Genomic DNA, 17,933 nt, shown 5'->3' with positions numbered 1-17,933 from the left:
TTTTCAAATCTTTGGTTCAAATTTAATTAACTTTCTATTAAATGTTTCTCACTCTTGATGAGCTATTCCTAAATTAAGTTCATCCTGTACATTTTGACTTCATAAATAAGACAATACATTTGAAATATTTTATGTCAAAGTCATTTTAATAAGAATATACAACTAAATTAATTAAAATGGCTAAATCATTAAATGGAGTAGAACCATTTAACAAATTGTGGCATAACTAAGAGTTTTGCCTTTAAAGCGCAAACTATTCTCTTTACGTATTTTATTTATACATTCCAAAATTTCATGATCAACTATAAATCTTTATGATTTTATTTTGGAACACAACAGTGTAACCCAAGAACATGATCGCTTGTAATTGTAAAGACACTTTCAGAATAAGAAAAGTATATTCTGAGGATCAAAGTAAGGTTGATTTCAAAAAAAATTTTTAAGTAAGCTTGAAACCATTCCCAAGAAATATTTATACATGTTTTAAGTGTACAGAATATATTTCTTGTGTTCTGTGTAGTTGATCAGACATTTTCTACCTAATATATCTTCATTTTCTGCAAAGAATTTTAAGTGTCATGAACTATTTGTTATGTCTTAGGCACACAGTTGAAGAACAATGAAAGTAATATCACAAAAATGTTTTCTTCAAACTATATGACTTGGGAGGTTCAAGGAGAGAATTTTGCAGTACCATTGGATTAGAAATGAAAAATACCCATTTTTGCCCATTTCAATGACCTTCTTTAAAAATATATTTATGTGTGTGTATGTATATATATATATAGTATTATATGTAAAAATAATATATATTATATATATAAACACCCATTAGGATATTCTACAAGTTAAATATGATCCCTCATACTCATGATTTGCAGAGCATGGATGCCTGCTATTAAAGACTTAGTTAATACAGCTTTTACTTGGGTCTAAGATGATAAGATTTAGCAAAAACAAAACAAAACAAAATAAAAACAAAACAACAAAGACACCCAAATAAACTGAATTTTAAGTAAACAATGAATAATTTGTGGCATAAGTATGTCCCTTGCAATATTTGGGACATATTAAAATTATTCATTATTTATCTAAAATTTAAATTTTATTAAACATTTGGTATTTTATCTGACAACACTAATTGGGTTCCAACACTATCTTTACACACTGAGTCTTTACGTAATTTCTACCTCACCTGGAAACTATTTTGATTAATACAAAGAGAATGTTTCAACATGTTTTTGTGTAATTGTATGTAGAAAGACCCACTTTTTCTTCTTTATTTTCTCTGGAGAAGTGATTTTTGAAATTTTTCTTTAAGAAATTTAAGTTCAAAATAAAGTTTTATTTTGAAAAGGAGCAAAAAATTAAAAGTAAAGAAATGACAATTTATGAAATTAGGATAGTAGAGCTTACTATATAACCTAAAGGAATACTATATTTTAAATTTTGAATTTAAAATGGTTTTTGGTTTATAATTTTCTTGCTCTTATGATAGATATTTAAGAATGATAGTTTTATATTTTAATGAGAGTACCAGAATTTCTAAGTTCCAAATATTTTCCCAGTGTTTCTGGTAATTACATGAGATATCTATTTTTTTAATGACATATCTAACTTTGAAGTTTCTTTTTGATTTTAAGATAAGATGTTGGTAACAGCAATAATTTGTGCTAATTTCTGAACTAGCATTGGCTTGAGAATGGTAATGAAATTTCCTGTGGGAAGGCTAAATTGATAAATTGAAGAGAGTAAATTATATTAAAGATCAACTTTAGTAAACTTTATTTTTTGTTTAAGTATAAATAAATCCTAACATAATTTTATTACTTAAGAAATTTTATTTATATTATGTTCCATTTTATATATATTCCTTTTAGGAATATAATTATCATGTTCTGGTCATATAAAGGATTATCTTTCACCATCCTTTTGCTGCGACCAATGTAGTCCTTGTAATAGGGTCTACTTTATGCCTTTTAAAGATATGTGAATCTAAGTGTTGAATAATATAGTTAATTAAGCATCAAGTCAAGAGCAATATTATAAATGTATATTTGGATTTAATATTAATGAGAATATATAATAATGTTCTTTTCGTCTTATCTACAAAAGAAGTTTATACATGAGTAAAATGAGATAGTGACATCCTCAAAAATAAATACATTTTAAATATGGAGATTAGTTAAAGGTATCCTCTATGGTCTTTTTGAGATAGTCACTTTTTTTTTCTTTTAATTTTGTATGACTGTAGAGTCAGAACATTTATAGAATCAATTTTAAAAATAATTTTTCTTTTTGGGGGCTATGGACTTGAAATATCCTCCATTTATGGATGTTTGTAGCCAGTGTTGAAAGTAGATTATCTACAGGGTTCCTGATACATCCATGTTCTATTTACTTTTAATATGAATTCTAAATATTTACAGTGTTCTCCAGCTAAGACCATTGATGTGATGTGCAGTTTTGAGTACTGAATAGTATGGAAGATCATCCATTTTGCTTTTAAATTACCCTAGACTCTCTTGTTGTAATGCAATTGTTCTGCCATTATGGTAAAGAAGCTGTATTTTATATTGTTCTTTATCTGTAGAAATAAACTGCAACCTGTAAAGATGTGCCTTATAAGGTATGTTCTTAAATTTCCCCACTGCTTTTTCTCTTCAGGGTCCTCAAGGACCTCAAGGTCCAGTTGGGTTCCCTGGACCAAAAGGCCCTCCTGTAAGTGTCATGGTTTTTCTTTCTCTTTCTTCATTTGACAATGTTTTCAAATTTTGAAAGTCATAGCTTTTATATTAAATAATATCTGGATACAAATATGGATAAAAATTCCTATAAAAACAAAATTGTGCTTAATAATGTCAAAGAGTATGTATTTTCAGCTTATGAAGTTTATCAAATGTTTCTGAATCTAATTTAAATATATCTTATTAAATATTCCTTCAAAGTATATCAAAACTAGAACAACATGCATATTATTCTCTCAACTACTCTTCTACTGCAATGAATATTATTGACAGCATTAAAAATCATTACTGAATCTTAAATATTTGGTATATCAATTTCTTTTTTAGCTTCCATTATCCAATGTATCCTTCTTCAAAATGTCACTTCCTAAATATCCTCCAACATTCTGACATTACTTATATCACATTAAGATCTATTTATTTGTATTTACTATTTTTGCCTCTATAATGTATTTTTCTTAGAAAATGTAATGATAACCCTTCCTGAATCATTTCCTTTTTATAAAATTTGTTTAGAACCACAGTCTGTAGAATATCTTCATCAAATATTTTCACAAGGTTAATTGAAATCTTTTACTTTCGCACAAATATTCGTGGGAATATAGGACATGCTCAGTGCTCAGCTGCTTTTTTCTCTCTCTCTTTTTTTTTTGGCAACCTATTCAGTTTATTTATGAGTTAGAATCAACTTACTGTCTTAGTCCATACCGGCTGCTATAACAAAAAAACACAGATTGTGTAGTGTATAAACAGTAGAATCTATTTGTTAGAGTTCTGAAGGCTGGAAGTCCAAGATCAGCATCCCAGAATGGTGAGGTGAAGACCCTCTTTCGGGTAGCAGACTTTTCACTGTCTACTCTCTGGAACCTCTTTTATAAGTCACTAGTTCCATTCATGAAGGTTCCATGAAGGTGACATAAGCACTGCCCAAAAGTTCCATCTACTAATAACATCACCTTTGAGGGTTAGGATTTCAACATCTGAATTTCAAGGGGACACAGACTTTCAAACCATAGCACCCACCTGTCTAAGGAAATTGTTCTCACAGTGTGGTCCCTGGACCAGAAGATCAGCAGCACTTGCAATTCGTTAGAAATGCAATGTCTTGTCTCCACCTCACTCACCTAATCAGAACTCTAGGAGAGGGGCCCTGTCTGTGTCTTAACGAACTCTCTAGATAGTTCTGATGCATGCTAATGTTTGTGAACCACTGTTCTAGTCCAGAGTAGACAATGCTATTCAAACTTTAATGTGCACGTAAATCATGTTGGTATTTTGTTAAAAATGTAGATTTTAAATCAGTAGGTCTGGGATGGGTCTTGAGACTTGACATTACTGGCAAATGTCTAGATGATGCCAATGCCAGTGGTCAATGGGCCGTACTTTGAATAGCAAAGTTCAAAAATGTTTTGGCTGAGAATAAGACCAACATAGTTTGAATATTATCTACGCTGTAGGAAACTAAGTATAGTTAAAATTTTCAGTCAGTGATTTGAGAACCAAATGTTTTCTCAATGTAATAATACCAATAACTAATTCCTAGTGACAGTTTTACTCACATCCTGGTTATTTTCACTTAGCGGCACATTGATATAGATTTTTGGCTGAATATTTTAAACTGATTTTTGAACTGAATCTTTTTTTTAATTTTTATTGGAGAATAGTTGATTTACAATGTTGTGTTAGTTTCAGGTGTACAGCAAAGTGAATCAGTTATACATATACATATATCCAATCTTTTTTAGATTCTTTTCCCGTATAAATCATTACAGAGTATTGAGTAGAGTTCCCTGTGCTATATAGTAAGTGCTTATTAGTTATCTATTTTATGTATAGTAGTGTGGATATGTCAATGCCACTCTTCCAGTTTAATCCTCCCCCCTCCTTCTCCCCTGGTAACCATAAGTTTGTTTTCTACATCTGTTGAACTGAATCTTTTTGGCAAAACCACAACAACATGCACCTTGTGAGAGGAAGTTATGTGAGGATTTTTATATATGCCAATATTTCAAAAATTGTACATCCCAATGTTCTCATTTCTAATAATTATATATAATTTAAATAATTATAGTTAGTCAAATATAGTCCAGTAACAATCTTGCATAAATGAACGATTCAGAAAATTATAAATTAAGATGTTAGAAATTTAAATAAATGTTACAAATGATATTTTTAAACATGTTGAAAATCATTTATAAGTAAATAAATATATTCTCCAATTTTTTAAAAAATTAATTAATTTTTTTGCTGCGTTGGGTCTTCGTTGCTGCATGCAGGCTTTCTCTAGTCGTGGCGAGCGGGGGCTTCTCTTGCTGCAGAGCATGGGCTCTAGGCGCGAGGGCTTCAGTAGTTGTGGCTCACGGGCACTAGAGTGCAGGCTCAGTAGTTGTGGCACACGGGCTTAGTTGCTCCACGGCATGTGGGATCTTCCCGGACCAGGATGGAACCCGTGTCCCCTGCACTGGCAGGCAGATTCTTAACCACTGTGCCACCAGGGAACTCTTGTTCTCCAATATTTTTATATTGAGTTTGAATAACCCCCTCTTTCTCTGATTACTTTCAAATGTGATTTTAGCTCACATGTTCGAAAAATGAATTATTTATTGTGAAATACTGACTTAAATGCTGAAACTCTCTTACTTTTTAAAATAATTTTAGACACTGTGTTTAAAATATTATTTTTATCACTAACAGTCTTGCTCTATTACAGCAAACATATCAAGAAAAGTTGTTATCTATATTATTGTGTTATGAAAGGATTAATACAAATAGCTAGTATTAAACAAAGGATAGTATAGATACTGTCTGCATATAATATTGTTTACTCACTATTTCACTTTTGTTCCAAATGTAATATTGTCATGCAAAGTTGCACATACAGAGAAGTAAAAATATTGTTGCAAAAATGATTTTGCACATAAGATTCTTTCATAAGTATTTTGAAGCCATGTGCATAGATCATTGTTTAGCAACATAAAATCCAGTGATATGTGTAACTTCAACATTATCATACCATTTATATTTGTACAAATTGTTAGGAAGTTTCCCTCATGTAATATAATTTTATTGTCAAGAAAGCCATTTTTTCCTCAAACTTCTTCAGTCCATTCTCTCATGTATCTTTCAACAAGTTTTGAGCCATTGATCATGCATGCATTTTGTCTCTAAGGAGTATTAGAAGTATAATAAATGCCTACACTTGAGAAACATGTAGTTGGCTTGGAAAGACATGACACTGTTAAGGAACATTGCTTTCACTGCTAAACAAAATGAGTTTTATACTCTATTTCTCTGACAAATGAAACATTAGTGCATGAAATAAGAGTACCTATCATTTCTCTGCTATGTAGTTTTATAACATATAGAAAAGAACTGTCTTCATTTCTTTGATATTTAGAAGGAGGGATTCAGGTAGAGGGATAGAACCAAGCTCCTCTTCCTTCAAATTAATTGATTCATTTTCATTGTAATCAGGAAATATATATATATATATACATACACATATATATGTTAGATATATACATAAAAAATAAATGAAAAAATATATATATTCACACAGACACATGTGGAGTATGGATTAAGCACTTGGAATGTTCATGTTTAGAGTCTGTTAAACTCATGCCAGTGTCAGCATATAGTTATCTCGATTAAAAAAATTAGGTGATTAGGATTTATAACATGACTACTATAAGATACATTCTATTTAGAGAAAAGTCAAAACTCAGTGCCAGTGTGAAGTGAAAAACATCTTAACATTTATTTATAAGCGTCGCTTCATGGATTGCTTTGCTGTATATGCACCCCCCCACCCATTTAGATGAATTTGTTGTCACTACTCTTCACCAACAATATTAAAGGGGCAGTCTATTTTGATCAATAAAATTATTATATTTAAATTAATGCCATGAAATTATTTGGTAATTAAAATGTTTATTTTATTGGATAGTAGTGTGAAACCATTAAAATTACTTAGGATTAATCATTTAATATTAGGAATAAATACTTAAGAAAAGTGATGATGTTATGAATTCTTTATATAGTCTATTTACACTGCTCCCACAGGATATGTAGGAAAGCCATTAAAAATCATGTTGCATTCATCCCACATGACATTTTTTAGATGTAAGATCACTGTTTTAAAGAGTTATAATATTTTACAATAAAAGTGTAATCTATACTTTTCACATCAGCAAATATAATGAGATATTTAACTTTTATATTTACAGATTTGCTAAAAAACATGTAAATGGCTTATACTGATTGCAAAACTCATCATTTGAGATGCACTTTAGCGTGGTGGAAAAAAAGCACCTGACTCATGTTTATTATCCTTTAGCTGTCGCCCTCTATAATTTTAGTTAAAACTTTTACTACTGCCCTCAATTAAGGGCATATTTATTCCCATATGTATCAAAATAGTGATAGAGCACAGGATTTGTTTTTATTTACTATTTTGAAATACTGAACCTAGATGAGGTCCACTAGCAATCAACTACTTATTTATGTGTCTCACCTCTAAACCGAGAATGATACACCTAATGCCTAATACATAGATATGTAATATATGTTTTTGAAAGAAGGGATGGGTAGATGATATCCAAGAACATTTTGGGGACTTGGTTAAAAACATTCCAGTTTTGGTCCTTTGGGTGAATGGGAATAGAATCACTGAGATGGTCCTGGAAAATATGAACAGATCACTGAGCAAGCTATGATCTTGTGAAATATCATAACAGGCTTTAGTTAGAGCTGATAATTTAACCAGTGTGTCAATAAAGATGCAATCAGGAAGCAGAGCTGGTACTAGTCACTGTCGGGAAGGCTTTCCACTGAAATGTTATAACCAAGCTAGAAAAAGTCTTATTCCAGTGGGAAAAAAGCTATCTGTGAAAATGATCTTCTTTTGAAATACTTTTTTTCATACTCAATTTACAAAGAATTGATATTTGAAAATAGATTTACATAAATAATGTATTTTTAAATAAATAAGTAGGTTTATTCAAATAATTAACATGCTGTGAGAGGTGTACCTGTTATTATTAAAAATGTTATTACAATGATCATTTCTCTTCGTTTATCCATTCTCACCTAAGAATATCTCTGCCTATACTTATTATACATGTTTTGAAAATTGAACTTGGTGCTTAATGGTTTCTGAGTAGGATGAATAATCCATAATGCAGTCTAAAGAAGCAATCTATTTCTACTAAGTATCTAAAACATAAGAACCTCACAGAGTTGTTTACTTTAAGTACTTAGTTAATGGCTTCATTTATTTTTTCAGTCATGACAAAGACAGCATCCTTTACTGAAAGTGATGACATAGTAGATGTGCTCTCTAGTGTTTAATAAACATTATGCTTCCAAGAGGGTACTTAAGAAAACCTACTGGGAAAAATTTGCCCGGATGACTTCTAAAATTGAGCATTGCACCTTGTTTCCTTTACTTGAAGCAACTGGGAAGTAAAATGCCATTGTTTATAAGTTTGTATTTCTTTCACATTCTTGTCAGTTAGAAGCTCAGACCACCACTAGAGGACACTATCTATCTCTGGTATCCAACTCTCAGTGCCCAAGAAATTGTATTAGGAACACATCACCAAAAAGAGGGGAAAATATTCATTTGTCAAGTACTGAGGAACTAACATTTTTACAAAAATAAAAATACAAACCAATATGAATATGCTTTTTGAGAAGAAAGATGCTAATGAAATTTAAATGTAAAATATTCAGATTACAGTTGCACAATTTTCTCCTGGTCTCATTTATAGCTATAGATATGCTAAAAAAGATATATACACATTCTACCGTATATGAAGTCAATAGAACATCAAAATAAGATATCTAATGAAGATATAAGAAAATTGCCTAACATGTATTTAGACTGTAAATAATTCAAGAAATATTTATGACGTTCGATGTTTAATATTCGTGATTTCAGGGACCACCTGGAAAGGATGGCCTGCCAGGACACCCTGGGCAACGTGGAGAGACTGTAAGTGACCCCAGTCTTCTGATTCAAATTTTCTATCTCAAGCACTTCATCATTTCACAGAAAGATACTTTATTATTAACAAGTCAATTACCAGGTTAAGGACAATGGTGAAATTAATTCCATTTAATCTTTTAAAAATATATTTGAAATACATAAATAGACCTATGTTTGTATCTAAACATTTAAATAAATATACTTGAGGACGTGGATGTTACTTGATTTTCCTTATTTTCAATAACAGCACTTTAGGGATAAGTTGATGGAAAAGAACTCATTGTCTTTTGGATACCTCCACAAGGTTGTCAGCCTTGACCCTTTCACATAAGTCTTTGTTACAGATATATTCCATGCTACCCTTTCACCCTTCCACTCTCTAAAAGAGACACATTACAATAAACTGTGCAGATAATATATTCTTCTATCCAGAATTAAGGGATGAAATATTTCCTGCTGTTGGACCTGTAAGGCTGTAATTGGTCTAGAACTATGTCAAATGCATTCTCTCCTCTCAAGTAGGAAAATGGAAATGGAAAAAAAATGTAACTTAAATTATGGGGAACATAACATTAAATACATTCTCTGAACAACTTATGTGTATAACAGAGATGGACAGCGGGGAAACTGGCAGCTCAACTATGGTTTAAGAATCCTGGCGGTTTTGTTTATTTATTCTGCCACTGTTAACAAAACTTTGTATCTGGCTGTTGCAGTGGGATGGTAGTCTAATAAGAAATCACCATGGATTAGCATGTTTCCTTGGAATCAATTCTTGGTTCCTAACATTGATTAATTTTATCCAGATTTCTTAAGGAAACCACAACACAGACTACCTTTGACTGTGTGGCTCAAAATTATCTTAGGGTATTCTGCCAGCATGAACACATATTTGGGGTTCAATAGAAATACCGGATAACAGATCTGAAAACATGATGATTTTCTACATAGGATAAACAATCTGGCAGCAACAGCCAATTCCTGTTTTGCTCACCAAGTGACAATTCTTAGTGTAATGACTTCTTAGTTTTAGTCAGATTGTAAGCTTCAAAGTCTTGGATTACAAAAGCAAAATCAAGAATGATTTTAGTGAGACCAAAGAGTAAAATTGTTTGGGTTTCCTCTTGAGAAAGACATCTCCATGATAAGCAAGAAATAAACTCTCTAAAGGATAATCCACATTCAAATTTGCAAATGCATTCTCATTCAAATATTGCAGTCAATCATTTTTAACTAAGTCATGGTATAGCTTCTTGGGAATACCTCTCAAATATTTCCAAAATGTCTTTTGAGGAAGGGGTACCTAGAGAATTATCATTATAAAATCCCTTTTGACTTTAATTTAATCAAGAGCTTCTGCTTCTATCCAAAGTAACCATATTATATATAACATTTAAAGTTAAAGTGGAAAACTAGCACATTAACTAATGTTTCTAGGATGGATATTCTCATCTAGTAGTTTCTTGTAAACAACAACTAGAATTATGTCTGGAAAATTGTATTCCTGATTTCAAATCCACTTTAAGAACAATAGTGAGTCACCCTATCACCAGGAACCTTTCTTTCTCACCTTGTTCTGTGTTGACTGTGATTCAAAAGATTGTCTTGTCCAAGAGTCAGAATCTAGGGCATCTATATTTTGATATATATGTTTCCTTTTTTTAAAGAAGAAAGTATTTTATTATATTTGAGATTTGTCCCCATTCAGAAATCCTTGAATTGAAGGTTCATTCTGACATCTTACAATTTAAAGCTTTTTAAGACCACTAGGAATAATTAGAGATAGTCTTTATTATACTGAAACAACGCACGTTTTTCTCAGAAACACAATGCCAAATCATGCTTTGACTGTAGAGGTGATCAGAATAGGAATTCCATTTTTATTACTCATGTATCAAATTAACTTCTGTTTTTTGGGATTTTGAAAAACATAATTTAACTTATTATCCTAAAATTAAATGACAAGGAAAGTCTTATTACATGACAGTATTAGAATAATCACACTCCATTCTGATCTATAAAAGTTTTCTTGTACACAGTTCATTTGTAAGATCCTCAGTGTCAGATTTATTAGATACTTGCGAAACTCTGAATGTTTTGAATGAGCAAGCGTATGGTCAGTGTTGTTTTCCAGCTCCTTCCAAATCTGTTTCTCACTCAGAGGTACTAGCACCCTCTTAGAACATATGAGTACAAGTCTGGGTGGCAAATTTTTCACAGAATTTCCTCAGTTAAGCATTTATTTTTAATCAGTTAATTTTCATAATTAATTATTATTGTGATCAATTTCATGTGCTATTCTTGCTCTCACAGTTACTAAGGAAAAAACTTTATAAGACTAATTTGTTAAAGTCCTGATTGCACTTACATCTTTATGTCAAACTCTGTGATTAGAAATTGGGCCAAAGGCGATCCAGACAGAGGGAACAGATTATACAAACATGTGGTGCATGGCTGTTTAGGGAAAGTTGAGATTGTGTAGACTTGGTAATGGATATTTCATGACATATGCTTAGCAATGAGTTGAATAGATTTGCTTTTGTGGCGTGATAACAAGTGGACAGGTGAGTGAACCTGACTTGAAAAACTGTAGTGGTCAAGGAAAGTGGCAAGTATAGTTCAAATAAGACAGGTCTACTCGACAAGAGAGAGGAAGCTGGATTTGCGAGTTTCTGAGATGACATGGTAGGATTAAATGACTGAGCTTGAGGACCTGAGGAAAGTCTGGGATCTGAAGTCACTTTGTTAATAAAGGGAGAGAACAGAGGTGGAAAATCAAAGGAGAGGATTCACTTAGTGTGAACAATTTTGAGAATGTTAAGCTGAGGAAAAAGCATAAGAAGACATTGATAACAATTGTGATCATGGAAGTTATTGAGATCATCTAAGGAGTAGCTAGCATGTGGGACTAAATGCTGTAAACAAATGATAAGAGTAACAGCACTAAGAGCTGTTAGCTCTCAGTGAAAAAGAAAAACAAAATATTATGTATATATATGCTTACATATGTGGGTACAAATTTCCACACTACTGAGTTCCTGAAAAGTTAAAATTAAGCAGTCAAGCTAAGTAAATGCTATAATATATTTCCCTTGAATTGATTCACTTTGCTGTTGCTGTTGATAACTCAAGTGGAAACCTGATGGTCTTAAGAATTAATGTATTTTTTTAATAGATCTTTATTGGAGTATAATTGCTTCACAATACTGTGTTAATTTCTGTTGTACACCAAAGTGAATCACCCATATGCATACATATGTCCCCATATCTCCTCCCTCTTGAGCCTCCCTCCCACCCTCCCTATCCCACCCCTCTAGGTCATCACAAAGCACTGAGCTGATCTCCCTGTGCTATGCTGCTGCTTCCCACATGTCGATGCTACTCTCACTTCGCCCCAGCTTCCCCCTCTCACCCCATGTCCTCAAGTCCAAAAAAAAAAAAAAAAGAATTAATGTATTTTAAAAATAGGAGAAATTTTTTTTCTTTCCCCATGGCATCAATTAAAATAATTACAAATACAGATTCTTTTCCTTTTTCCTGCTTTTAAGTTTTGTTTTTATAAAAAATGTAATCACAATTATCTGGAAGTTCATGATACAAGGGTGGGGCTAGTTTCTGCTCTTTGCTTTCTAACTTTCTTATTTCCAATCAGATGTTATAATGAATAAAACTTTTGCAAATACTATTTGCTTTAATTCAGTTCTTTGGCAGGTTTTTCTGTCAGTGTTTTGAATCTTTATCCAACTGTTAAGTGTCAATTAACTCACATGAGAAGGAAATTTGCTAATCATAATACAGTCATGCAGAATGAATAACCCAGGAGTCTAGAGAAATACAGATACCAGAATATAAGCCCAAAGGCTTTGTTTAGTGAGTGCATGTGCTCACACCTACTGGATTTTATTCTAATGACTGCATTATATGCAAGGTACATTTGTAAGTATATTCTTTTGGGTTTTAAGAAGGAACACTGATAAAATGTTGAAATAATGACAAAGCATGTAAAGCTTTCTTTTTATAAATTTATTTTTATATCTTTTTAATTTTATGAGATTGTTGGAATGCAGGAAAGAGAAATGTATTAATATCACAGACTGTAGATTTATCTCTGTATAAAGAACCAGTGGACTGTTTCAAAGAATGTCTAAATCCTCATTTATTTCATCCATAAACGTTTCTCGATTAAAATTTCTATGTTGTCTGACACAGTGAAAGAGGGCTAAGAACACATTTTTGCTCCAGCTTCATTCCATTTTCTTGTTTTCTTTTTTAAGCTTATTGAAAGTAATCATAGGACTACAGTGTACAATAGTAAAGATGTTAAATTTTAAATATAAAAAGAATTGGAATGTAATAATTCATAGGCATTTAAAAATAAGTATTTTTAGCCAAAAGATGACTTTCTTTTAATGTGAATTATTCAACTATCTCAGAGAATTTTAATTTATGCTTCGTGTCCTGGATAGCTTTTATAGATTTTTTTTTTTACCTTAGGGGTTTCAAGGCAAGACCGGCCCTCCTGGGCCAGGGGGTGTTGTTGGACCACAGGTACGTTCCATTTACTTTATTTTCCTAACAAGATTTATTTTCTTGTTTATATTTTCACCTTTGCTAAGTTGTGTAAAATTTGCTCATTTTATTGTGAAAAGTTTTTAATTGAAATTTATGTATTTTTATACTTCGGATGGCATTTAAATATATAATTTGCCTACATCAAATGAACTTCAGCAAACCATCAGTTAGCTAAAGCGATTTTTCAATTGCCTGAATGAATAAAAGAAAAAAATAAAATAAATGACAATAAGTCAGAAAGTTCACAATGAAGGTGACATGAAAGCCTGGTCATGGCATCATCTGCTAAAAACACCACATAATTTTTAAATAGATTGGCCATCATCTTTTTCGGGGATTTCAAATTATAAAATGACTTTAGTTTTCTGAGTAAAAATTAGATTTAGAGGTATAATATATTAGAAATATAAAGCTTCTAACACAATTCTTCTAAAATGTTAATATTTGCATTATATTACATGTTTCTTAAAATTTTTGTCTTCATAACAATGATTTCCATCAGTGATAAAATATTAGTGTGTAATCTTTGAGTATATAGAAATAATGGCAAAGACAAGTAGCTTTTTCAAGGGAGGTGGCAGAAAGAATCTCAAAAATTGATGCAGTATCCTGAATTATAGTATTAACTACTTATAGAAAATAATTCACTGGGATAGAAAACAATGTTTTTATTCTGGTGTAGCGTATTGAATGGACAAGACACATCTAGTTTACTCAGCTGGAATTTTACCCCTGCTAATAACAAATTATAGCAAAAGAGCAGTTGATTGAGTGTTTTAATTATTTAATTGCTTTAAGTAGTCTTTTCTCAGCCTACAATTAGTTCTTAATACTTTGTAACTCAAACACACATCACACACACACAGAGAAACAAAAACTGCGTCTTCTTTCTAGGAATACGTGTGATAGAAGCAAAAACGAAGAATTCTTGGATTGGTTGATCCCTTTTATTTCAGAGATCACTTTGAAGCCAAGGGAATTTCTGTTTGCTACTTTATAAAGAAGAAAACAGTGTGCATGATGCTCTTTTTGCAGACCTCTGTGTGTGTGCTGAGCCTTCCTTTTGACTGCTTATCAGTTTTAATTTTTTAAAAACCCTCTAAATAATTGTTCTCTTCTTTATTCCAAACAACTTCACAACAATTTTCTGTGGAAAAATCTAACTGAAAGAATGATTCCTATTATGTTATTCATCTATGAACAGAAATAGAATTAAGGCCCCAACTAGAATGTAAACATATTGGGGCTTAACTGAACATTTCAGGTTCTCACGATTTTGAAAATTCATCTCTGCCTAATGCAGACATCTGGTTTCTGAGCCCCGTGTTCTTTTTTGTCTCCCTACTATAAGGCATAAAAATAACAGGTGTGTTATTGAATATGCATCTTCATTGGATTATTTTTCTTTATTGGTCCTTTTAAGAAAGAAAATTCTATAGCCTATTTCACATGTAACCGTATTTTCATGTTAGGACAAAGGAAGTGATTTAATAGGAGCAATATTGATTGCAATGCTTGATACTCCTTTTTTTGTGAGGTCATGTGAATCACAGCTCATTTTTGTCTCAGTGGTGATAGCCATTAAATTAGGATCAGTTCTACATTCCTTACTGTTGAAATTCTGATCAGATGTTTAAGGAAAAATTCCTTTGGGGAGAAATGTTTATGCATTAATGATAAGTTGGGGACCTTCAGCAATACATAGTTAAAGGAATTTAAACCTAGAAATGTACACTCAAATTCGGGATAGATGTTTTTTTTATCCAAGACCAAAAAAGTAAGAATCTGTTGCATTTTTAGAAAAGTAACAGAGAATGATATTCCATAGCAACTTCAGTAACACATTCCACTGTTTAACAATCTTAGCATTTGGAAACTTTCCCTTTATATATCTTTAACTTAAATCCTTCATTTTGCTTTTTGCTAAGTGGTGATAGAGAGCAACTGGTCGCCATTCTCTATTTACACTTGAAATAGCACCACAAACCAGCACCACTCAGGGGACACATAAGTGACCTACCATTTTTCACTTTGGCATTTGCAGCAGTTTAAGGCAGTGGGCTATTTGTTATAGTCTTTGGCCGAAAGGAACTGCCAACCCAAACTCATGATCTTCAGGGTCCCCCTGCCACGTTGTCTAGACTTTGTCAAATGAACGTAGATTAACAATTGGAAGGTCTGCAATCATGGAAATTCCAAGGAGAACCACTTTGGTTGTTTGGGTTCCAGGGGACATGAGCTTATTATCAAGCAGTGATTCATTGAGTAGTTACCAATGTGGTACCAGTGCCTCTTTTACTCCTAAACTCATTTGACACCTAATATAAAAAGAGGGGAGGGTATGAAATTATAGTGAAAAAACAGTTTTTAACAATACTTGGCCTCACTCTGAAACAATCTGGGATTAAATAAAGAAAACAGCTCTTTGAATTTCTCTATATATTTCCCTTATACACTCAGATTTTAATAAAGATTACACATAATCTTTCAGACTTCTACCAGGTAGTTTACTTTCAGTGCTTTATATGCAGTTTTGTAGGACATCATGAAAATAATTGAAAATGATAAACCTTTGTGAAAGGGAGTGATATTTGTTTTGGGTTTGTATTATCTTTGCCAAAAATAAAAGAGCAATCTAATGAAGATTGTTTATCCAATTTAGGGACCAACTGGTGAGACTGGTCCCATAGGTGAACGTGGACATCCTGGTCCTCCTGGCCCTCCTGGGGAGCAAGGTCTTCCCGGTGCTGCAGGAAAAGAAGGTGCCAAGGTACACCATGCTCAAGGAATTCTCTTGGCTGAAAATATCCATTTACTTTTTACTGTAACTTCTCATTACTTGTCCATAGATTCTCTAAATGTTGGTGTAGTATTTAAATGAATGTCAGAAAGATATGTCAGTAACATATTCAGTTTATTGTATCTCAAAGCATGACTGAACAATATATAAGAACAGTTAGTTCTATTGACCATAAAACCATCCATTTATATACACTCAACTGTGGATAGTAGTTCATTTTAATGTATAGGACATTCCACTCAATACTCTCATCATTAAATGGTATTCAGGCTCTACTCACAGTAGTTTAGAGGTAATTACAATTTTGTTTCTGGAAACATGTAGAGTTTACTCTCTATGATGGATGTATATTATATTCTTTAGGGTGACCCAGGTCCTCAAGGTGTCTCAGGGAAAGACGGACCAGCAGGACTACGTGGTTTCCCAGGTGAAAGAGGACTTTCTGGAGCTCAGGTATAATTAACATATTAATAAAATATGTGAATAAAATTGCTTATTAGAAGCATTGTTTTAGGTCTCAACTAAATAAAGATTCATGAGTAATTAAAGGGAAATATGTAAGCATATGCATTGGTTGTCATAATACGTATAGCAATATACATTAGTGTCTGGAAACACTTCCTAATATTCTCATTTTATCAGTCGTACATCTCCTCCTATTTATATTCAATTCACATCAATTCATTTTCTTTGCTTTTCACTTTTCCCAGGGTGCACCTGGACTGAAAGGAGGAGAAGGTCCCCAGGGCCCACCAGGTCCAGTTGTAAGTATGATTATAATAAATAGCCATGCTATCCATGATTGCAAATTACAGCTCTTCTTTCATTACTCTCATGCTGTGATCCCACAGTGTGTGGAAGAGAAAATAAACACATGTCAATCAAATCAGTCAATGCCTGGTTTCTACCAGTTGCATGCTCTAATGAGTGCAGAAACAAAAGAGTTTAGATGACTGAAAATATTTATTTTACCACTGCTGTCAGGAGGTAAAAGGAACTATCTTGCTTCTTACAATACCTGAGGAAATAAATCGTGATTTGTCTGATTCTGAGTACTTGATGAGACTTGAATTTTATCAATGCTCATTAAAAAAATCCCGTAAGTGTGAAAGGCATATATCCATTTTGTATATTATCTAGATTGCTTTATTTAGTCAATGTAACCTTATGAAATAATCGGCGAATGAGTAAATATCAGATTTTTATTTTCTTGTGATACATACAACCCCCCAGAAAGCATTAGAATACAGCCTTCATTTTTTTCCATTAATTTACCTTCATTCTTAGCTGTACTGTGTGAGGTTACCAATAAGAGCCAAACTACCAATTTTAGCGGTTTCTTCTCATTCTCCATTTTATTTCACCAATCTAAAAAGCTGAAAGTTGCCTTAACCTGCATCTCAACTTCTTTATATAAAATATTGAAGTCATACTAGTTGTACCTCCAAAATATTTCTTTAATTTGTCCCCTTTTCTTCATTTCCACTACCACCATATTTGTTCAGACTCTTTCCTTTCTCTCTTTGCTTAATAGTGTCTTATCTCCTTGACTCTCTTTCTTACCCTCTTCTGTTAGTTTTGCCCACTGATTGTAGAATTATAGCTTAATACACAACCTTAACTCTTCCATTCCTCTGCTTATACATATCTCATGGTTCCACGCTGTCTTTGGAAACCAAACTCCTTATAAGTTTCTTCAAAATTTGATCCCAATCACTATAGTCTATTTTATGTTTCTTAAGGCCTACATTCTAATTCTACCCAATTTAATGCACTGAATTTCTTGCTTATCATACTGCCACAATCTTTATACTTTGCAGAGAAT

General features: G+C 32.3%; 1 protein-coding gene across 1 annotated transcript in view; it reads left to right on the top strand.

Moving 5' to 3' along the window:
- Nucleotides 1-17,933, top strand: part of COL11A1 (collagen type XI alpha 1 chain) — a 208,150-nt gene that overhangs the window by 125,569 nt on the left and 64,648 nt on the right. The window contains exons 36-41 of the mRNA XM_036823722.1: nt 2,668-2,721; nt 8,689-8,742; nt 13,231-13,284; nt 15,971-16,078; nt 16,472-16,561; nt 16,819-16,872. Coding sequence (XP_036679617.1) covers nt 2,668-2,721; nt 8,689-8,742; nt 13,231-13,284; nt 15,971-16,078; nt 16,472-16,561; nt 16,819-16,872 — 414 coding nt within the window. The remainder of the gene's footprint in view (nt 1-2,667; nt 2,722-8,688; nt 8,743-13,230; nt 13,285-15,970; nt 16,079-16,471; nt 16,562-16,818; nt 16,873-17,933) is intronic.

This window comes from Balaenoptera musculus, chromosome 1 (genome assembly GCF_009873245.2).
Source record: "Balaenoptera musculus isolate JJ_BM4_2016_0621 chromosome 1, mBalMus1.pri.v3, whole genome shotgun sequence".
NCBI classification, from domain to species: Eukaryota; Metazoa; Chordata; class Mammalia; order Artiodactyla; family Balaenopteridae; genus Balaenoptera; species Balaenoptera musculus.
Note: the sequence above shows the minus strand (reverse complement) of the source record. Positions and strands in the feature narration are given on the sequence as shown.